Genomic DNA, 21,469 nt, shown 5'->3' with positions numbered 1-21,469 from the left:
CATCACACACTTGATGGGCAGTGAGCACTGGTCACCGCACAGGTGCGGCTCTAGTTTTCAGATGAGGGAACTCAAGCACAGAGAAGGCAAGTAACTTGCCCAAAGCCACAGAGCTGGGAAGTGCAGGGCTGGACTTTGACGTGGTCTGCAGCCGGAAGCGCTGGGTTTCAAGGCAAGCAGGCCCCAGGAGGATCCATTGTTGTCTCTTAGCTTTTCCACCTTGAAAGTGGGCATAATATGAACCAGCTCTGCCTGGGACGTGCACCAGTGTGGAGAGAGAACCTGAGGGACGGGAAGGGTCTCCGTCTCTGACCCAGAGCCTCGGAGCCCGGGCGTCATTTTCCCTGAGCACGTGGGTACACAGGGGACCGACAGATCCCCGAGGCAAGGGGTGTGGCCAAAGCAGGGCAAGGTGGGGCCCGGAAGGATTGGGGCCCCTGGGGTACAGGGGACGCTGGGCACAGCAGGGGTCAGGTGTCTGGTGGGCAGCTGGTCAGGACACCCAGGCCGGCTCCTGGCCATCCCCCACCTTTAGTGTCTGGTTCTGGCCCTGCTGCGTGGACAGCACAAGAGTGATGGAAGGAAGAGCTGAGGGGGAGGCGGGTGTGCCCCCACCCCAGGCACCTCCACATCCTGAGTCCATCGAAGGGTTTCGGTGCACACGTCGTGGTCCCCCCGCTTCCCAGGAGAGAATGGGGAGAGCGCACACCCTTGCCTTGGACTTGGAAGGGCCCCCTGCCCTAGGCTCTGGGCCCTGGCCTTCACTCACTCGCTCCTTGGTGAGCCCGCCTGCCCAGACCCTTCGCTTATGGATGGTGCTTATGGAACAGCACACAGGGGCCTGCTGGCCTCCAGCCAGAGGTGGCACTCGGGTCAAGGGTAGGGCTCGTTTCATGACGCCAGGGTGGGGACTAGACCACCTGCCACAATTCGAGCACGGCCAGCTCTCCATGGGGATGGCGCTGGGGCACCTGAGGGCCTCTCCTGGACACCGGGGGACCTCAGGAGAAGAGAGAAGCGGGACCTGGCCTCGGCGAGGCTGCCCTCCGCGTCCACCTCTGCACGGGGTTTTCAAAGGCAAGACCATGTCCACTGAAGCAGAGACGGGCATGAGGACCCTGTCGGGAGGGGAGGTACAGCGCTTGGCACCGAGACCTCACCATCATTCCGTCCTGCTGCCCCAGGGAGACGCTGGGACACAGGAAGCAGAGCCCGTGGGGACTTGGTGGTGGTTGGAAAATTCTGGTGTCCACTTCTGGGCTCGATGCCCCTCTCTCTGGTGGCAGGAGAGGGGACCATTGTGGAGGAGAGGCTGGGACACTGGTGCAGCTGTCGACTGGGGAGCGTGAGGGGGGCCGTGCCCAGGAGCTCCGGTGGGTCTCCCGGGGACAGTGGTGAGAGACCCCGGGGGCCCGAGGTCCTGCCACCTGCCTCCCTGCCCTTTCGGGCCGGTGCCGGGGGCCCTCCCGGCCCCACCACAAGCCCTCGGGCTCCGTGAACGCGTCAGGCTGGCCCCTGCTACCAGGGCCTATGTCTGTGCTGCCCCTTTTCCCTCCCTGCCCGCCCCCACCCCGACTTTCTCCTCCTCACTCTCTGGGGCCTGGTGAGGACACCACTTCCTCCAGGAAGGTCTCCCACCCGCCAGGGCGAGGCCGGGGGGCCCTGCTCTGCGCTGCCTCAGCCCCTGTGCGCCCCTGCCATCGCGCGGAGCTGGAGCCTTCTGCTGCTGTGTCTCTCCCCAACGGGGCGGTCGAGCAGCCCTGTCTAATCACAGCGCCCCTGCCCGGCACAGCAGCTAGCATACATTTGGGGCTCAGGAGACATTTACTGAATGAATCAGTGAATGAACAAGGAATGAGGCCAAGACCCCAGGCCCCACCCCTCCCAGGTGCCCTGGGACCATAGCCTCTTCATCTCAGCGTCTACCACGGGGCTCGGCACACAGCACATGACAAAGGGGCCCACACGTCTCTCGAGCATGGAAGGGCGATGCCCAAAGAACAGGAAACTTGCCCTCCGTGCGTAAGAGGTGGCGAGACCCTGGAAGAGGGTGGGAGACAGTGCCCCTTCCGGTGGAGGGAGAACTGAGCAGAGGACCCCGGACGAAGGGACAGCTGCATGCAGGGGACCCCAGAGAGCAGGGCGGCCCGCCCCCTCCCGCGTGGCTTCCGTGTCATCTGCCGACTGGACCAGGGCACCGTCCTCTTCAGCTCAGGGACCCTGCGACCCCGGCTCGCAGTTCAAGCCCAAGAGGACCTCCAGATGGTGGGGGGAACCGGGGCACGCAGACGGGCCCAGGCCTCTGAGGCATGAGAAGCCGCCTGATGAAACTGGCCTCCTTCCTCCACCTGCTTCTCGCACCCTGGCCCAGAGAGGAAGACAGCAGGTGTGCACAGAGAGGAGGAAGACAGCAGGTGTGCACAGAGAGGAGGAAGACAGCAGGTGTGCACAGAGAGGAAGACAGCAGGTGTGCACAGAGGGGAAGAAGACAGCAGGTGTGCACAGAGAGGAAGACAGCAGGTGTGCCCAGAGAGGAAGACAGCAGGTGTGCCCAGAGAGGAAGACAGCAGGTATGCACAGAGAGGAAGACAGCAGGTGTGCACAGAGAGGAAGACAGCAGGTGTGCCCACAGAGAGGAAGTCAGCAGGTGTGCCCAGAGAGGAAGACAGCAGGTGTGCACAGAGAGGAGGACAGCAGGTGTGCCCAGAGGCCTCATTGTTCCCGGTAGTGACTCACTCGTGAAGCCTGGGGGCCGTGAGGTGCCGCCAGGGGCTCCCATCACAGCCTCTCTGCCCTGCGGCCCAGGCTGGGGAAAGCGTGGGCATCCCCGGGCCGCGCCCTCTCCCCACCAGGAGTGGCCGAAAGCCCTGGTCCAGGGGCCTGTGTCCCTGAGGGCTGCTGTCCGCCCCGAGTCCCTGCGAGGCCAGGGTGCGCCTCAGTTTCCCTCCCTCTAAAGAGAAGTGACAGGATGCCATGGGTGCGTGGTGGCCTTTATTAGTGGCTAGGGTGGGCGTGGGGGCGTGGTCGGGCACGAGTGCGGCTTCTGGCTGGGCCAGCTCCTGGTCTGCGGCGGGAGCGGGCCTCCGGTGCTGGAGGACCCCGGGAGCCGGGGGTGTGCAGGGCGGGGGACACCGCGAGGAGCAGATCCCGGGAGAAGGCGGCTGCAACTCTACTTCCAGCGCCCGGTGACTTTGGCCTTCCCGCGGGTCTTGGAGCTGCAGGAGAAGCAGGGCCCAGTCAGACAGGACGCGGGGCAGCTCTCCATGGTGGGTAGGTGGGGGGCGTGGGGGGCTGCTGAGGGCTGAGAGGGGCAGGGGGCCACCTGGAGCTGCCTCCAGAGGCTCAACAGGGCAGCAGCCTCAGGCGGGGGGTGGGGAGTGGGGGGGTTGGGGAGCTCTTGGACCCTACAGAGAGGAGGAAGGGGCGGGGGGCCTGGGAGACAGGAAGGATGGGGAAGGGGGCAGGGGGATGGAGCTGGGGTGCTCACACTTTCTGGTTGTCATTGATCCTGTTGCGGAGAACGTTGATCTGTAAGAAAAGGAGGCAAGAGAGAGTGACCCCGCGGCACCCACTGGGCTCAGGGCCCGGCTGGCCTGGGGATGGGGTGGGCAGGACCGGGACCATCACGGTGAGAAGTAAGCAGCTGCGTCCCCGGTGAGGTCCCCACCACCACCTCCGCCGGGAGGCCTGGCCCGGTGCATCCTGGTCCCCCTGTCGTGCGTGCTCAGTGGGCTGAGCTGCTGCCTCGAGGCCAGAAGTGGGGAGACCCCAGGGCTGCAACGCCAGGAAGTGTCTGCTCAGCCACAGCGAACCCTCAGACTCCAGAAGCACCAGCCAGCCCAGCGGCCACACGAGCGAGGCACACGGTCACACGACGGCTCACCTCGTATTTCTGCTGCTTGAACTTCTCCTGCAGGTCGAACTTCTCCGCTTCCAGGTCGTAGATGGTCTGCCGCAGCTCCTTGGCCTTCTCCCTGCACAGGCCGTGGGCGGGGGCAGTAAGGAGGGGCCTCACCTGCCTCCCTGCTGCTCCGGACCGCTCCCCTTCCCGGCCTCCCCGCCCTCCAGGCCTGCCAAAGCCCCCCACCCCGGCTGACTGCAGTGCCTGGGACTGAGGACGGGGCACCGGCGCCGCCAGGGCACAGCCCCGAAGCGCGGAGGGGTGGGGGTCGCACCAACATCGTGCGCAGGTGGGGAAGGGGAGCGGGGCTCTGCCGCCCCGGCCAGCCCGTCGCGGTCCCGCCAAAGCCGCCGACGGAATAACTGGGGCGGCAGCGCCCCCTGGCGGCTCAGGCGAGCCGGTGCCCCCGCCCTCGGCCCGACGCCCCTCCCTCGCGGGTACAGCCCCAGCGTGCGGGCAGCCACCTCAGCTGGTCTTCGTTCAGCTGATCGATGGCCAGCACTTTCCTCCTCTCGGCCAGAATCTTCTTCTTCTTCTCCCGCTCCGTCTGCCTCTTCCCAGTTTTACGCTCCGTCTGGAGGGGGTGAGAAGCAGGGGAATGGGTTAGTGAACACCCCCTCCTATCCCCACACCCCCAAACCCAGCGGGGACAGAGGCTCGGCCTTGCAACCCCCAGGCCAGCAACTGCCTGGGCTCCCCAGGAAACAGACAGGTGGGGGCTCCCCGGACCCCTACCTCCCCACATCTCCCCCCAGCCCAATGCCTTCCCCTCCTGGGGCTCCCCAGACTACAAGGAGGAGGAGGGTTTGAGGACTGGCACCCACCTGGGCCTGCAGAGCCAGGACAGCAAGAGGAAGACCCAGAGAGAAAGATGCAACAGTGACAGAGACAGGGAGAGGGGAGGGCACAGGGACACAGGCAGAGACACAGGAAGGAGAGGGTTCAGCCGTGCTGCGGGCCACCTTAGTTACTGGACGTGCGTCCGGGGTGGGGTGGGGATGTTTGACAGCAGGGCCCCGCTCGTAGGGTCGCCGTGGGGCGCAGGGGCCAGGAGGCTGGCCCAGTTCTGAGCTGGGGACTTGGACATCTAAGAAAATGTTCTGATGTGTCCGCTGCGCAAAGAAGTTCAACTTCCCATCTCTCCGCCCCTGGGAATGGGGTATCTGGTGGGGGTGAGCTCCCAGCAGCAAACCAGCCTGCATCCGGGCAGCACTTAGCCGCACTCCAGGGTAGCTCGTCTGACCCTCTCAGAGCAGGCAGGGTGGACATTAACCCCATTTTACAGATGAGCAGACTGAGGCTCCAGGATTGCATGAGGCCACACACGGTGGATGTGAGACGGGGCACAGGGCCTGCCGGCTCCACCAGCCGGCGTGGGGCTAGGGCTGGGAGGGGCAGTGGCGTTCTGGGCTCTGCTCACAGCGCTCATCCCAGCAGCCCCTCCCAGGGAAAGCCAGCTGCTGCGAGGGCCAGCTTCGGGTCTGGCATGAGAACTCAGTCTCGCAACAGCGGCTGGACATCTCTTCCCGGGATCCCGCGCACAGTCACTCCTCACGACACAGGACGCCTGGAGGCCCCCCACCTTCTGGATGTAGCCTCCAAAATGCATCATGTTAGACAGAGCCTTCTTCTTCCGGGCCTCATCCTCAGCCTTCCTCCGGCTCTCCTCCTCCTCTCGGCGGGCCCTCTCCTCCTGGTTTCCGGCAGGGAGGGAGTGGATTAGGGGTGGGGGCCGGACACCCTGATTCTGGGCTGGCGCTGGGGGTCCTTGTGGCCAAGCACACTGTCCTGGGGATTGAGGGCACTCGGGCATGGGGCCTGGTGCTGGAGTTTGTTGGCCGGGGACACGGGACTGAGCGAGCGGGGTCCCAACTCCTGACAGTGAGGGTCCCCACACCCAGGCCAGGGACAGGAAGCTCCAGGGGTGAGCTGCATCCCTGGGGCGGGGCCCCGGCAGCAGCAGCACAGGACGGGGGCCGCGGCACCTCAGCTCCTAGGGGGCGCGCTGTGCAGGGAGGAGGGGGGTGCCTTAACCGCTCAGGGCCTTTCTGTCTAGTCGCGCACGCAACGCCCAGCGCCGCGTGGGTGCTCGCCCCGGGCCGAGTCCCAGTCTGCACGCGCGGAGGGCCAGGGCGGGGTCGCTCACGGCCAGGCGGCTCTGCCGCTCTCTGTCTCGCTGCGCCCGGATCCGCTGCTGCTCCGCCCGTTCTGCCCGCCGTTCCTCCTGCGGAGGGAGCGCCCGCTGTGGGACTGACGTCAACGCCTGAAAAGTGTCGGTGGGCTTCTCCGTGTCCCCTGAGTGTCCCCCCCGCCCCGGCCGCTGCCCTGTGCTGGAGGCAGAGGCCACGTCCTGCCGTCGGCCAAGCAGCACGGGAAGTAGAGGGGAGAAAGGAAGGCGAACAGCCTCTTGTCCCCCGGAAAATGTTTTGGGATCCCGGAGGTCACCGCATCTTCCCTCCGTTAGTGGCGGGGCGGGGCCGGGGGGAGCGAGGTGGGGGGCAGAGATGATGACTCGGCTCCAGCCCTCGGGGGGAGGGTGCTGGGGCCCCAGGGGCTCTTGCTGGACCACCCCCGGCCCCGGGAGGCGCCCGACACCCACGATCCTGTCTTTGAGGGAGACCAGCTCCTGTTCCTCTTTCTTGCGGTTCTCGAAATGCGCCTCAATCAGCGTCTGCAGCTCGTTCAGGTCCTTCTCCATGCGCTTCCGGTGGATGTCCTGCGGGGGGGCGGGGCTCAGAGGCTGCCCACCGCCCCCATGCCAGGGGGGAGGGGCCTGGGTCCAGGAGACTAGCTGGGGCCGGACCCAGGACACTGTCGGGCACTGTGTGCCCCCCGCCCGTGACCTCCTCTCCGCCGGGAGGTCCTGAGCTCTCTCCCAGGGGGCCTGCCCTCCCCAAGCCCCCACTCACGTCAAAGTCCACTCTCTCTCCGTCGGGGATCTTGGGCGGCACCAGGTTGGGCATGAACGGCCTGGTGGGCAGAAGGAGGTGTGAGCACCAAGCCCTCCCTGGACCAAGGGGCTGCGGTGCTTGGGTGGCCAAGGTCCTCTCCTCCCTGCAGAAACGCGGCCGCCGCTGCGCAGCCACCAGCACGGTGACACCAGCATGGCGTGCACACAGGAGCCCCCAGGCCGCTCAGCACCAGGGTCCCACGGCGCCTGCACGTGCCCTCCCGTTTACCCACAGAGTAGGAACCACTCATCTCACTCAAGGAAGCCGAGACTCTGAGACATAGCGCCTGGCTCAAAACCACCAGCCAGGAAGTAGAGAAGCTGCACAGGTGACAGCTTGGCTAACCCACGGGACCTCCCCAGGAGCCCAGGAGGCCACGCTGGTCCCCACCCCCTCCCACACTCGCGTGGGACTCCAGGCCCCGGGCGCTGGGCCTGGGTTTCCCGTCTGCCTCATCTGTGTGGGGCTGAACTGAGACACTGCAGCGCTCACAGCAGCGGGGGAACGGGGAAGGGGCTGGACTTTCGGGCCGGGCTAGTTTCAGACCATCCACTCGAGCCGGAAGGCACCGCAGGGAGACACCTGTGTGTGCTGAGGCGCCCGTCAGCTGGCGGCCTTGGCGTTCCCGAAACCCCCATCCCACCCAGCACCCAGAGCTCCCAGGCAGTGTCACGTGTGTGGCAACAAGTTGCCCTGTGTGGCCCTTGGTGACGCTCTGAACCACACGCCGAGGCTGACACACACTCACTGCTTGGCTTCCCCGAATTTTCCTCCCTCTTCCCCCCCGGCCCCACCTCAGCCACTGAGGATGGAGTCCTAGCTCTCCTGTAGGGTCGGACAAGGTGTCCACCCAGGGCCACAGCTAGTTCATCATTTTCCTCTAGATGGACACAGTGCTGACGGGGGCAGGGCGCGGAACTGGTGATGGAGTGTGGGAGGATTTCAGCCCCCATCCCCCCCCCGACCCCACACACACTGCAGCAGACGGCAGAGACTCTTGTGCAGTGCACAACCTGTAAAACCATACGTGGTGGTCTATACTCGCTGTGCCACCATGCACTGCGGTCCTGTCCCCCAGTTGTCCTCCCTCATGAGCCCTCTGCTCCCAGGGCCTCACCACTCACCTGGGCTTGGGCTTGGACTCCTCCACTGGGCCATCTGGAGAGAAGGGAAGCACATGGCCACGGGGTCAGGAGGCCTGGATCTGGTCCCACTCTGCCCCTGATGAGCCAGGCACCTGTGGGCCTCCGTTTCCCCATCCACCTGTGAGTCCCTCCCAGCCCCGGGTTGCAGGAACACCCAAAGAAATAAGCTGCAGGGTTGCAAACCCCACACTCCCTCTCGGGGCTGCTCCCCGGGGGAGCCTCGGGAGACGCATGCACGCACAGCCCTCTCGTTCAGCAGTGCTGGCCTCACAGTGAGGAGGGGTCCAGGGCACGGTCCCTGGGGGTCCTGGCCCCAGAGTCGCCTCCCGAGCCTCTGTCTCCTCGGTTGCCCCCAGACCTCCTGGCGGCCCGGGACCAGGAAGCTGATGGGGCGTGACCCTGAGACCCACTGGCTGTGCCCCTCCAGAGGCGTGACTGGGGCCACCTGCGCCCCTGGGGAAGGCTGCCGGCCAACAATGACCGCAGCAGTGACCCACCCCACAACCATCCATGCCTGGGATCTCCTCCCCCAGACTCCCCACTCTCGAGTGGTTCAGCTGGGCTCCAGGCGCCTCGTGTGTGGACGTGGCTGTGACCACTGCCCTGCCCTGCCTGGGCCCTTGGACATCGCCCCTCTCCCCTGGGCACCACCGGGGCAGCTTCTCTGCAAGGAGGAGCCCGACCTCCAAACACGCATGGTCACCGAGTTGTGTCCTGCCTTCCCCAGCCCCTCTCCCGCCTCCCTGGGGTCTCCCCCAAACTGCTGGAGGGGCTCCCCGGCCCCCCAGCGCCTCCTCCCAACGCCCAGCGGGCCTCACCTTCAGCCTCTTTATCTTCGTCTTCTCCACCTTCTAAAGAGAACGTGAGAAATCAGTAAAGGTCCTGGTTGCGAGCTCAAACCCCTGCCAAGAGCCTCCCCGCAACAGGTCCTCAGCCAAGTGTGCCCTGTGGGGGTCTGGGGTCCGGAGCCCGGAGCTGTCTGTCTGTACCTGCCCTGGGCCCAAGACCACCGGGCACCAGAGGGGCACGTGGCCAGCGTTTACTGACAGGGCGACCGGGGGCTGAGCCCCGACAGGACGAGTGGCCGCCCAGGCTGCAAAGCTCGGTCCAGGCGGATTTCTTGCTGCTGTAGGAGTGGCTCTGGGGCTCTCGCCACCCCGGGCTCCAGGACAGAGCCCCTCGCACCCTCAGCCCGGGTGGAGCCTCACCTTCGGTGTTAGTCTCCTCCACGTCAGTCCCGCCTCCAGCCTCTTCTTCCACTTCCTCCTCCTGCTCTGGAGAAGTGAACCAGACACAGTGAACACACTCGTGCTGCAGGCAGAGCCCAGGGCGGAGGTGTGGGGAGGGGGCCAGCGACATCCAGGTTCCACATGAATTTGGGGGTGACTGATGTGACAAGACGGGGGCTACTCTGTTCTTGGTTTAAACCAGAAGTCCGCAAACTATGGCCCAATCTGGCCCCCAGACTGTTTCTAAATAAAGTTTTATTGGAGCACGGCCCAAGCTGCTTTCACGCAACAACAGAGTTGAGTGGCTTCCACAGGGACCAAAGCCTAAAACATTTACTATCAGCTCCTTCTCAGGGGCCTGGAGACCGGCTCTGCACCTGGAGGCCTCTGGGAAGGCCAGGCGGGTGCTGGGCGGCACCAGGGAATGGGTGGGGGCTGTCTGCCGGGCTCTTTCTGTCGACTCAGCCCCCCTTCCCCACCCCATCCCCCGATGTGGCACCACAGGGGTCAGGGGAGCGCCTGTCCCGGGCTCAGGCCCTGGAGACCCTTCATCTGTATCTGAAAGAGACCAAAGCAGGACTGCGTGTGGGTGAAGGAGCTGCCCTGCATGTGGATGTATGTACGGTCCAAAGAGTCAGGGGGATTTCTGTTTTCATCCACTTGCTTGGCAGGGTGTAGACCCCGCCCCAGTCAGGCACTCCGGGTGGATAGGCACATTCGACAGCATGGCGCTGGGCACAGGGATCCGCCGGCAGCGGGCACTGATGAAGACCCTGACTGAGGCCCTACATGTGGTGGACTCCTGGCAGGGGGGCTGGAAAGCCTGGGGTGGGGTGGTGAGGCCAGCACGGAAATGTCCACACCCCCTGCCTCCACCCCCTGCCTCCACTCCCTGCCTCCACTCCCAGCCTCCACACTCGCCTCCACCCCCTGCCTCCACCCCCTGCCTCCACTCCCTGCCTCCACTCCCAGCCTCCACACTCGCCTCCAGCCCTGGCCTCCACCCCCTGCCTCCACCCCTGGCCTCCACGCCCGCCTCCACCCCCAGCCTCCACTCCCTGCCTCTACCCTCTGCCTCCACCCCCTGCCTCCACCCCTGGCCTCCACGCCCGCCTCCACCCCCAGCCTCCACTCCCTGCCTCTACCCTCTGCCTCCACCCCCTGCCTCCACCCCCTGCCTCCACTCCCTGCCTCCACACTCGCCTCCACCCCTGGCCTCCACCCCCTGCCTCCACCCCTGGCCTCCACACCCGCCTCCACCCCCCTGCCTCCACCCCTGGCCTCCACTCACTGCCTCCACCCCTGGCCTCCACACCCGCCTCCACCCCCAGCCTCCACCCCCTGCCTCTACCCTCTGCCTCCACCCCCTGCCTCCACCCCCTGCCTCCACTCCCTGCCTCCACCCCCTGCCTCCACCCCCAGCCTCCACCCCCTGCCTCCACTCCCTGCCTCCATCCCTGGCCTCCACCCCTGGCCTCCACCCCCAGCCTCCACTCCCTGCCTCCACCCCCTGCCTCCACCCCCAGCCTCCACCCCCGGCCTCCACCCCCGGCCTCCACACCCCCTGCTTCCACTCTTGTTCTAGGTCTGAGTCCTCTTCTTTGATCCCTGCAGGACCATTACCTCAAAGAAGATCCTTCCAGAAGGGGTGAGAGGGGAGGGCTGGCTAGCAAGGACATGGCCAGGTGTGGGGTCCACCTTCAGGCAGTCTTGTTAACACCTCTCCCACCCCGTCTGAGGTTTCAGTTCCCACCTCGCCCAGTGGGCACCCAACACCCCCAAGGGGAACGCCCCAGGTGCCCCCACATCCTCAGACGTCACTACCAGAAAGTTCCCGCTAAAATTCAGTCTGAGTCTGTGCCCGCCCACCGCACCCCGTCCACCTGCAGCCATGCACACTTGCAAGCTGACATCCCGTCCTTTCTGCTCGGGCTATTTCCAGTCCCCCAGCTGCTCTCCCCATGATTCTGTCCCCAGGCCCCTCCCACCCCAGCCACCCTGCCCAGGGGCTGTCCCCTAAGAGGGAGGAGCCAGCACAGAAGAGTGTGTGCGCAGCGGGGCGGACATCGGTCCCCTCTGGATCCTGGACTTGGAGCGGGTGGGGGACTGGCCAGCCTGGGTCCCTCTCGGAAAGCACGGAAAGGCGCGTGGTCCCGGCCCTCCACCAAGGTCCCCACCCCGGTGCAGGCCCCTCCTCACGGGGGCAACTTGGGATGACAGGGTGGGAGCACAGGGACAGGCAAAGCTGCACCGCTGTCCCGTCCTCTCTCCAGGTTTCCTCTTCTGAGGTCGGGGAGCGGCAGCCGCGAGGGGAGAGGCGAGACAGTTTAGCCTGGGAGCAGGACGGGGCAGCAGTGGACGGCGCATGGTGGCACGGGTGTGGGCCGTGGAGCCCAGGCCCTGACCCACCAACTCCTAGACCCGCTCCGGTGGCTTCCCTGAGCCTCAGGGGTCGGCAAAGGGGAAATAAGTGCACTCCCTTCTCCGTGATGCTCGGCTGTGCCCGGGCCGTGAGGGGCACTCAGGGTATCTGGCCACTTCCTGCTTCCAGACCCCAGGGCCCCCATCTCCCTCCCGTGGGGACAGAGGCCCCAGAGTGGGAACAATGCACCCTTGTCAGACCCCTCCACACCCCGACCCCGAAGGATCCTCTCAGGGACCCGCGAGACATCTCCAGTTTCCAGGAGAGGCGGGCACAGGGCAGACTTGGAAGGAAGCTGCCCCATGCAAGGAAGCACGGCCCAACACTCCCACTCTAGGAAAGCCGACTGCCTGTAGAGCTTTCATCTCCTGAAGAAAGCAGAGGTCCTGGGATTATCCATCCTGTAGGCTTAGTGACACCCTTCTAGACCTCGCTCTCTTGGTCGCTGGCAGCCGGGGACTTAGCTACCAGGGAGCCAGGTGCGGTCCATTCACCGCAAGCAAGGCGGACGCTCCAGGGACTCAGACCCCCATCGCGGTGGAGAATTCTTTTGTTAATTCACAGCCTGGGTAGCAGGCAGATCGGTACCAAATCCAGAGTCTATGGCTCAAACCTCACCCCCCAAAACCTGTTGCCAGGAGCTGGCAAATCCCCCAAAGCAAAGGAAAACCCACCGTATGGAGAGTCCCTGCAGGAAACACAACTGAAGGTGGAGCTAGATTTTTGACTCAAAAAATATTCAAATAGCCTCTGATGTGAGTGGTGTTCCTTGAGAACTGACTCCCAAGGGCCCCCCCGGTTCTCCTGTGAGTGTCTCTGTGTCTCCTCTTTGTCAGGTACCCCTGGAACAGCCTCAAATGCAAGATGCCCCCACTTTCCCCAGAAGACTCGAGAACAGGGTCAGCTCCCAAGGCCCCTGGTTCCCTCCCAGAGACCCTTCCCCTAGTGTCCATGCACGATGTGCTGACATGATGCTTTTGAGGATCTGCTGAGCCTCTAAGGGGCAGGATCCACCCTTCCCCGGGGGCAGAAGCCTGAGGGGCCCCAGGGCCATGCTGGGCCAACTGGGGGCACTGTAGGGACAGAGAGAGGCCTCGTGACCACCGGCATGTGTCAAGTGCTCAGGAAGAAGGGAAGGTTAGGTGCTCGCAGGGAGAAGGGGCACCACGCCGAGGAGACCATGATAATGAAAATGATCAACAAGTAGGAGAAGGGCAAAGATCCGAGGGTCAGAGTGGACCCTCGCCAGGTGACAAGGTCTTCACGTCTACGTGACGTGTCTCAGATACCTGAACACCTTCATAATCTCATTTGAAAAAGCATTAAACTGAACGCTTTTAGGTGTGGTCATGCTATCATGGCTATGTTTTTTAAATAGCGCTTATCTTTTAGAGATTCATACTGAGCTATGTAAGCGTGGGGTGATGTTATGATGTCTGGGGAGGATTCGTCTGCTCTATAATACTGGGCAGAGACAGAGTCAGTGAGAGAAGATGGGCTGTAAGTTGATGGTTGTTGAGCTGAGTGATGGGTGCATGGGGGTGCATTATTCTATTTTTGCCACTTTTATGTGCATTTAAAACTTTACGTGGTAAAAAAAAATTAGAGAAAAAAAGCAAAAATAATTAATTGGAAAAAAAGCAGTGATTCCGTGTGAACCACCTGGTGGGCGATAGAGACAGGTTTAAACCGTTTACCCCAAGACCTGAGCACCAGGGTTCGGGCTGATCCCAGCTAGGAGCTGGGATTGGTGGAGGGTCTTTGCTCAGCTGAGAGCGAGAGGCGGGGACCATGCGCTCCCTCCACGCCACCCCTCCTCCCCCGCCATCCGTCCCCCATACCTTCCCTGGTTCCTTCTGCTCCGGGGATGAGACGCGGCCACAAGAGAGGAGAGAAGAGACCATCAGTTTCAAAGCAGGCTGTCCTGCCCAGTGAGCATGGGGCATGCGCTTACCTTCCTGCTCCCTGCGGTGCGAGGGGAGATGCCGTCAGGAGCACAGGGCACACTGCACACACGTGTACACACCCCCCACACCCACACACCACACCCTGGCCTTTTCCTGAAGATGACCCCAGTTTTTGCCCTCCGCACTGGGTGCTGGCGTCCGCCCGCTCTGCCCACCCGCACAGCCTGGTCTGGCCCAGCCTCCGGTCCCGCCGCCTCTGACCACCCCCAGGAAACCTGGTTCAGCTGCTGGTCCCCTGCGCTCTGCCCACCCCCTCCACCCGGGGTCCAAGTCCACGCAGGAGGCGCAGCCCCCCCAGGCCCTCCACGCTCCGCGCCCAGGCGGGAGGTCCACGGGGTCCAAGCCGTGCCGGCGTTCGTGTCCCTCCTGTGCACCCACTCCCCGCAAGGAGGTGACTGATTGGCCGCCAGTGTGTGCCCCTCCCCGGCGCTCGGGACAGCGCGGGGGAGGGGCAGCGCAGGAACAGCGGCTGCCCGGGGCAGTGATTACAAGGGCTCTGAGGTGGATTCCTGGGGCACGGTCGCTCTGTGGCCTCGGGGTCCTCACGGAACCTCTCCGGTCCGTTCTCGGGAGGCCCAGCTCCCGGCAGGAGCCCACTGACCCGGGAATGGGCTCTTTACTGCCAACCCCGCGGGGCAGCCCAGAGGCACAGGGCTGGAAACGAAGGGGTGCAGCTCTCCCGGGGCCCCCAGAGGGGCGCGGCCTCGGCCCACAACCGGGCATCTCCCAGGCCAGGTGCACGGAGGGGACGGCCCCCCAGCATGACCCCGGTACTCACCCCTCGGACTTGTCCACCGGCTCCTCCGCGTCCGACATGGTCTCCGCTTCCCTCCGGAGAGAAGAACAGTCAGCACGGGCAGAGGGCCGGCCTCCCGGCTCCGCGAGGAACGCTGGGCCCGCAGTCCACCCAAGACGCTGACCACCCGCCCCTTATCCGCCCGTGACGGCAGCCTCCTCTGTCGGGGAGCACAGCAACCCCTGCACCACGTGGTGACTGTCTGAACCCCAGCTCTAAGCCTCCCCAGCCTTGCCAGCCTTGCCCAGCGACCAGGGGAGAAGCTCTGCCCCATCCACGCAGTCTCCCCGGGAGTGGCCCAGTGTGGCATGGACGGTAACTAGGCAACAGAAAGGAGCAAACCGGGGGTGCAGCCGACACCCCGGACGAACCTCCAGGGAATTACTCTCCCTGGGGGGAGGAAAAGCCGAGGCATGTGGTTCCATCTAGAGATGGAACATTCTCGAAACGGCAAAGTTGTAGAAATGGAGAACAGATTGGTGGTCGTTGGGGGGGCTGGGAGGGAGGTGGGCGTGGACGGAAAAGGCACACGAGGGACGTCTGTGGCTCTAGAACTGCTCGGCATCTCTGGTGGTGGATCCTCGGGCCTGCACAGGCTAAAATGGAAGGGAATTTCACACTCGCACTCACACACACAAAGTCAAAGGAGAGCGGGGAATCCGAGTAAGATCACGGATGGTGCTTCCACGTCCCGCTGTGATTTGGTCCTGGCTGTGCAAGTGTTACCGCGGGGGACACTGGGAAGTGGGTGCGGGTCTACATCATTTCTCACGGCAGCGTGTTTATCTACACCGGCTCAATAAAAAGTCCAGCTCAATGGAGTTTCTCTGGGGAAGCTCTCGTTTTGAGATTCTCCCCCCACTGCACTAGGAACAGAAAATCAAGAGACTCTCCTGTCAGCTGAGCATTGGGGCAAGTCTTCCCAAAGCGCAGACAGAGTGGCCGCATCCTGGCTGCCCGGCCCAGAGGTCTGTGAGGACCACGCTGACACCGAGGAAAGCGTTTTTCCCTGCAACGATGGGGAGAAGCCAAGGGAGCGGTGGAGACTGCCCGCACGGGACTGGGAGGCTGACCTGGCTTTGAACGCTGGCTCCACCTCACATTTGCCTGTGACCTTGGAAAGGTCATTGATCTCCCTACACCTCAGTCCCCTTTTCCCCGAAGGGGTGATGCCAGGCTGCTCCTGACCCTGCCCCACTGGCACCCGGCGCTGCAGCCACCAGCTTCTGACTCAGCCTGCGGTGACAGTGGCACGGAGAGCGGTGCTCACACCCACACCACCTGTCCCTGCACACCCCACTGTCCCGGCCGAGACCCGCCCCAGGCACCCATCTGCGGACACGCAGTGAGCCACGACTCTGGCGGGTGGCGTGATGTCCACCGCAAGGCAGCCCCTCTGAGGCCGAGGAGTTCTGAAGGAGCCTCTGCCCCCCGGGCCCTCTGGCGGAAGACCGCTGCAGCCTCGGACCGGCTGCTCTTTTGAACCTGGCTCAGTTCGTCCAGTCCTGCTGGGTCAGGGCGAGCGCTGCAGCGAGCCAGCCCCCCTCGCTGGAGTCGGTGGGGCAGTGAGGGCGGGGCCAGGCATAGGGAGTTTTGCACAGAAGCTGGCTCCCCCGGGTGAGGGTGGCAGTGGGTGAGAAGAAGAGATGTCAGATGTGTACGGTATCCTGAGAAGACATACCCCAGAGGGTCTTCAAATGGGGCCTTGCGGGGAGAGTGGCAGGGGAAGAGCCCCCAGCCCAGAGGGGGTGGGGGTCTGGCAGATGAAGCACTGCCTGGAGCCCCAGGGAAGTAGCCAGAATCAGTGGCCCGAGAACTGGGGAGCCCCTCCCTGAACCCCGGGTGGAGTCTGTCACCTTGGCGCAGGGAGGTTTCCCAGGGAAGGTGCGTGGCCAGACTGGGGCTTGGGGTCTCTCTCTCCTCTCCTGCCCGCCCGCCCACCGGCTCAGAGCCATCGGGCACAGCCCCGGAGACCGCCCCCTGCTCCTCTGAGCACTGTCCAGCTCCTAAAAATAGCCTGCCGGCCATGGGGGGTGGGAAGGGGGCTTTCAGCAGAGGACGCAGCCAAGACAATTGTTCAGGGGACTGGTGACAGGAAGGCGATGGGCCCGGGCGGGGCTCCAGCTTGGAGGCAGTCGAGAACCCGGCAGGCGAGGTACCAGGATGCCCACGCCCGGGCCCCCACCTGCCACCGCAGACTGATTTCTAGCCGGTCTCCCTCACAGCCAAGAGAGTGGGGGCACATTTCTTGGGGAGTAAAGCAAAAATGATAGAAGGCAGAGAGAATGCTGGCCATGCGGTCAAAAGAGCTGGGTTTAAAACCCAGTTTTTGCTGTGTGACCTTAGTTAAGTCACTTAACCTCTCTGGACCTCAGTTAACCTGTCTATAAAACAGAGGAATGGGGGTCCCATCCCTCAGCCCTTGTCCCCAGCATTCAACTGGAACCTTCCTAAGCCTGCAGCTGTTAGCCCACCAGCAGAGCTAGGCCAGGGGCAGTGGGGAACTTGATCCTCTCAGATTCCTCTTCTGCCAGGAGAGAACGAGGCCTTGCCCTATAAGACCCAAGACCCGGGTCAGAGGAGGAATTCAGGAGGTCAGGTGCTTCCCAGCTGCACTAGGACAGGAATGGGCTTTGAAATTCCCCACGCTCCAGGCAGCCCCTTTCCCAGTCTGTCTTCAGCCTGCCCAGGAGAAGAGGGAATGGCTCTCCCTCCGGAGGAGCTTAGAGCAAGCGCTCTCCCCGGGGTGTATGGAGGTGGATGGGGCAAGGGTCACACTCGCAGGGACCCTGGGGTGGGGGGCAGCTGGACTCAGGGTTAACCCTCTAACCCAGTGAGCTGGGTTCACCCCCCCATGAAGGGGTCTCCCAAGGGGGTCTCTCCCCATTGCTCAGCCCGTGCCCTGCCTGGGGAGGGGTGCAGTCCTGGGTCTGGGAGGGCGGATGAACCCCGTGTCTGCCTGGAGGGGCCTCCAGGGGCCCCTGCTGCCTCAGGACAGTGTCTGAATTCCGGGAAAAGAGAATCCGGCCACAAGGACTGTTCTGACTGACGAGAACAAAGCCTCACTCTGCTCTCTGGGGATCGAGAGGGACCCCTTCCCTGGGAAGCCTCAGGGGCCCGCTGCCTGGAGGGGGAGTCCCCGTGGGTTGGAGCATCATGTATTCAGAGGCCTGGCAATTATCTATCCCTCCTACCAATGAGGAAGCTGAGGCCCGGGGAAGGAAAGCCGCTCATCCAAGACTTTCCAGCAAAACCACCCTTCGTTGACAGATCCCAGACTCAAACCCAAGCCTCCAACCTCTCCCTGAGGGCCCTTTAAACTAGTCTCAGAGTCCTGTCCCTGCAACACCTCCTCGGAAGCACCCAGGGGAACGGGGCCTCCCCCAGCTCTGACACCCTCTCAGAGAGGACTCGGGGACTCAGGACAGAAGGGCCAGGCCACAGGACACCCGTCCGCTCTCCAGAGTCTGCCCGAGCCTTACCCAGAGCAGGAGCTGCCGAAGACCGGTCCTGCGGTGTCCGCGGCCTCGCAGGGTCTGGACGAGGGCAGGGGATGGAGAGGGCTTTAAGCAGACACGCGGTCGGCCGGGAGCCAAGCCCCGCGGTGGAGGAATGTGCGGCAGGAGACACCCTGGGGGGGCGGCGGGGGCAGGGGGAGCGGGGCTGCTGGCTGTTACTTTGGCAGGTGCGGGGGACAGGGCTGAGGGAACAGGCACCCCAGGCCATATAAGCCCATGTGGTCGTCCAGCTGCTCAGATAAGCTATTTAAAACCAGGACAGATAGGCAGGGGACAGGAGGCAGCAGGCATGTAACACAAACCAGCTGTCCCTCCTGAGAATCCCAATACAGTGGATGCCAGCAGTCGGGTGGCAGGCTGGGGGCGGGGCCGGGGGCACAAGGCACTTGGTCAGTCTCTGGGCGGGGGTCTCGGGAGCAGAGGCAGGGCTTGTCTGCAGCTCGACTGAAGTGATGCTGCGGGTGAAAGCGCCTTCCAGGCTACTGGCCGCTTCTAGCAGGACGAGCAGCCTTGTGGGGGAGGCAGGCTCTGCTGGCCTCAGTGAGCACATCTGCAGAGTGGGTCTTCTCCTCGACCCCCAAGCCACGTGGCAAGCCCTCCTTACTGGGCAGGGGTTAAACCCAATACAGGAGGTCAGGTTCAAGGTCGGACATCCAGCCAAGAATGAGGGCTCTCCTCAAAGAGGCAGCTGGTTGAGTGGAGGGGCAGGGAAGACGGTTGAGGTTCACGCCACTACGGCTTTAAAGTTAGGCCACACGGGGCTACCATCTGCTAAACCCACTAGATCACAAGGTCCGTGAGGCCAGCGTCCAGGGCTTTGGAGTTCGCCTGCACATACGTGGCTGCCTTGGGAGTCACATGCCACTTCCACCACCGACGCCCTTGAAAGGGTCCTCCCCGTGCCCCGCCCCCACTCTGCCATCAGACTTGCCGCGTCACTCAGCTGAAACTGTCCTTCCATGGTCCCCGGTGGCCTCTGAGCCCAGTGGTCTGATTCCCCACCTCCAGGCTCAATCCCTGCCATGTGGCCCTTTACACTGCCAGCAGATCCGGGGCGGGGCAGGCTGAAGCCACAAGCCTGCTGCCGGCTTCCCGGTGATCAGGGAGGAACAGTGAGTGCAGCCAAGCTGTCGGGAAAGAGGGGGGATGCCCCATCCCCCGCTCTCCTGGTGCAGCCCACCAGGACCTTAGCCTCGCCTTGTGTCCTGGCCTGGAATCTCCTGGAATTTAGGAATCGCTTTTCCTAAGTCCTCCCTTAACCTGAGCTACTTCAGTGGGTTCCTTGTGAGCTCAACAATCCTTGAAGTGGGACGTAACTTGCTTGCACGGATGCCTGGGACAGAGATCTGGCCACCTGAATCCCCACGGGGAAAACCTGGTAGGTTCTTGGCATCCGTGGACTAATTGTGTGAGGCTCTCAGTAAGTGCCCTAAGGTGGGAATTTGACTCGGACCATGGGCGGCAGTCGCTCAGCCGGTGAGTCTAGCCACCCTCCAGCCACCACATCCGACCTGCCGTGGACGCCCCGTCCCTGCAAACAGATGTAACGTCCCCTCCTCGTGCTAATGGTAGAGGGGAACGAAGAGAAAACAGATGGTGCTTGGCCAGAATTTTACTGATGCTGGTATGGTGCTTGCACATTTGAGGACCCGCAGGAGGAGAGGCTGCTTGTGAGGTCCCGGGTCTCCGGGCAGGAAGGCAGGCAGGCAGGGCCCGGAGTGTGGGTGGGAGGGTGGGGGCCTGTTCTGTCCCTGGAGGGAGTGGGCTGTCACCTCCTCGAGGGGCCTCCCCCCACCTTGTCGCCCAGTCACCCCCAGGCTGCACACTCTGTCCTCACACTGTCGCCAGCTGAAGTCATCCTGGGCGTGCATCCATCCCCCGATAAGGGTGCGTGCAGGGTCCTCGTGTGCGGGATGCACGAGTGCAAGGGGGCAGGAGTCGTGGGGTGCTGTCCCCCACACCCTGCCCGGCAGTCAGCCCTTGATGGGCACCCCAGTGCGCGGGTGCGGGCACCAAGGGCTCCACCCCCGAGGACAACAGCTACCGGACACCCAGATCCCCAGGACCAAGCAGAGCCCCTCGGCCCGCTCTCGGGTCTCCACGCTGGAGGGAGGGTTTAGAGGACAGTTGTGCTGGACAAATTCACCTGCTGGGACTTTCCCAAGTTTAGAACGAGAGCATTCAAAAAACTGCAGGTCGCCTGTCTGAACCCCGAGCTCCTGGCAGGGCCCACCTGGCAGGGCCCGCGTCTCTGGGCAGTGTTTGCCCCACCCCCGGCGTCGTCCTGGACTCGAGTCGGTAGCGGGTGCGGGCGTCCCAGGCAGGCCATCCAGGTCCTGCTGCCCCCCGTCTCCGGGCAGGCACAGGGCCGGCCACAGGAAGCCCACCAGTGGGAGGCAGGCCAGCCTGGGGTCACGGACAGAGCCCCGAGGGCCTCCTGTGCCCTGGACCCCAGGATGCAAGACAGGAGCCTCACTCAGAATCACAGAGGCTGGACAAGGCTGGCGTGTCTGTCCCACAGGCTGGGGGGGCCTGGTGACCCTTCCAGCTGTGCTCTGAGGAGCCCTGGGGTTTCCCAGGTGGGCCTGGGTCGGGGGTAGAGGGGGCGTGGGCTCTGCACCTGTGTTCCCGCAGCTGGCTCCGGGGCACTTGGGAACAGAGTTCTAATTTAGTTCTAACGATTAAAAGAAAATACATACACGTGTGTGTGTACATACACACACACACACACACACACACACACACGTACGCTTGTGTGCACACATACCCGCACACGTCTACCTTTATCACTACAGCACAAAGGGCTTTGACAGGCACCAGGCTTTCTGAGTTTGCTTTGGCCTAGATTCTCAGCTGACCCGGTGTCCGCCAGGTCCACAGGAGCCATGACGTTAGAGGAACAGAGGAACGGATTTGGGGATCGTGTGTGTTGGGATGTGACTGCAGGCCTGGCACTGTTTGTGGCACTTCTGCCCCCCCTCAAGTCACCATGCTAGACAACTGGGTAGCAACCCCCTTAAACACGAGGACAAGTGATGAGGGCAACGCCTCCCCCCTGCACGCCCCCAGCCAAACAGCCCTCCCCGCACACTGCGGAAGGTCCCCATTAACAGCAAAGCCTCCGGGAAGGAAGCGTTTTTAAAGTATTATCAGTCACTTACACCTGAGAGTGAACGAGTTTATCACCTCTTTCCTGAGAACAGCGGGAGGCGAGCACACGATGGCTTGGCCAGAGCAGCAGGTGGGGGTGTGAGGGAGAACAAAGCAGGGGACGGGCCCGGGAAGACAGTGCGATGCTTCCAGCCTGGCCGAAGTGGATGGACCGGCCTCTGAGAGGTACACGGAGACACCTGCTGGGCTCAGACCAGGCAGGGACCCGGGGCTTCTTGCAGGACGGTGCCCCTGTCCCTGGAAAGGGCCAGCAGGAAAAGCCGTCTCCGGACAGGACGCCGAGGCCTGAGGTGCGGACGAGAGTCGTGCTGTGCCTAGGCCAGCGCTGGGGCCCAGGATCTGCTGTGCCCACAGCAGGACAAGGGGCCA

At 63.7% G+C, this 21,469-nt stretch overlaps 1 protein-coding gene across 11 annotated transcripts; it reads right to left on the bottom strand.

The window, feature by feature from the left end:
• Positions 1–2,976: 2,976 nt before the first annotated feature.
• Positions 2,977–21,409, bottom strand: TNNT2 (troponin T2, cardiac type). 11 transcript variants are annotated; one of them, XM_089905716.1, is made up of 14 exons: positions 14,394–21,409; positions 13,603–13,613; positions 9,206–9,271; positions 8,816–8,848; positions 7,977–8,010; positions 6,811–6,871; positions 6,501–6,617; positions 6,048–6,125; positions 5,484–5,594; positions 4,726–4,731; positions 4,366–4,475; positions 3,884–3,974; positions 3,488–3,528; positions 2,977–3,215 (listed from the first exon to the last, which is right to left on the bottom strand). In XM_089905716.1, the coding sequence occupies exons 1-14, from the start codon at positions 14,429–14,431 to the stop codon at positions 3,170–3,172; spliced, it is 843 nt and encodes a 280-aa protein (XP_089761842.1). In that variant the 5' UTR covers positions 14,432–21,409; the 3' UTR covers positions 2,977–3,169. The 11 variants fall into 11 exon arrangements, 9 of the variants coding, with proteins under 9 accessions (XP_089761842.1, XP_089761708.1, XP_089761555.1 ...); XM_089905582.1 differs by lacking the exons at positions 4,726–4,731; positions 13,603–13,613; positions 14,394–21,409 and having other exon boundaries at positions 9,206–10,323; XM_089905429.1 differs by lacking the exons at positions 4,726–4,731; positions 13,603–13,613; positions 14,394–21,409 and having other exon boundaries at positions 6,048–6,617; positions 9,206–10,346.
• Between the last annotated feature and the right edge of the window lie 60 nt (positions 21,410–21,469).

The sequence above is a fragment of the Delphinapterus leucas genome, chromosome 1 (assembly GCF_059928025.1).
Source record: "Delphinapterus leucas isolate spDelLeu-1000000601 "Yukka" chromosome 1, BTC_Dleu_Yukka2, whole genome shotgun sequence".
NCBI classification, from domain to species: domain Eukaryota; kingdom Metazoa; phylum Chordata; class Mammalia; order Artiodactyla; family Monodontidae; genus Delphinapterus; species Delphinapterus leucas.
The sequence above is the reverse complement of the archived record's forward strand: the minus strand, read 5'-3'. Positions and strand labels throughout refer to the sequence as shown.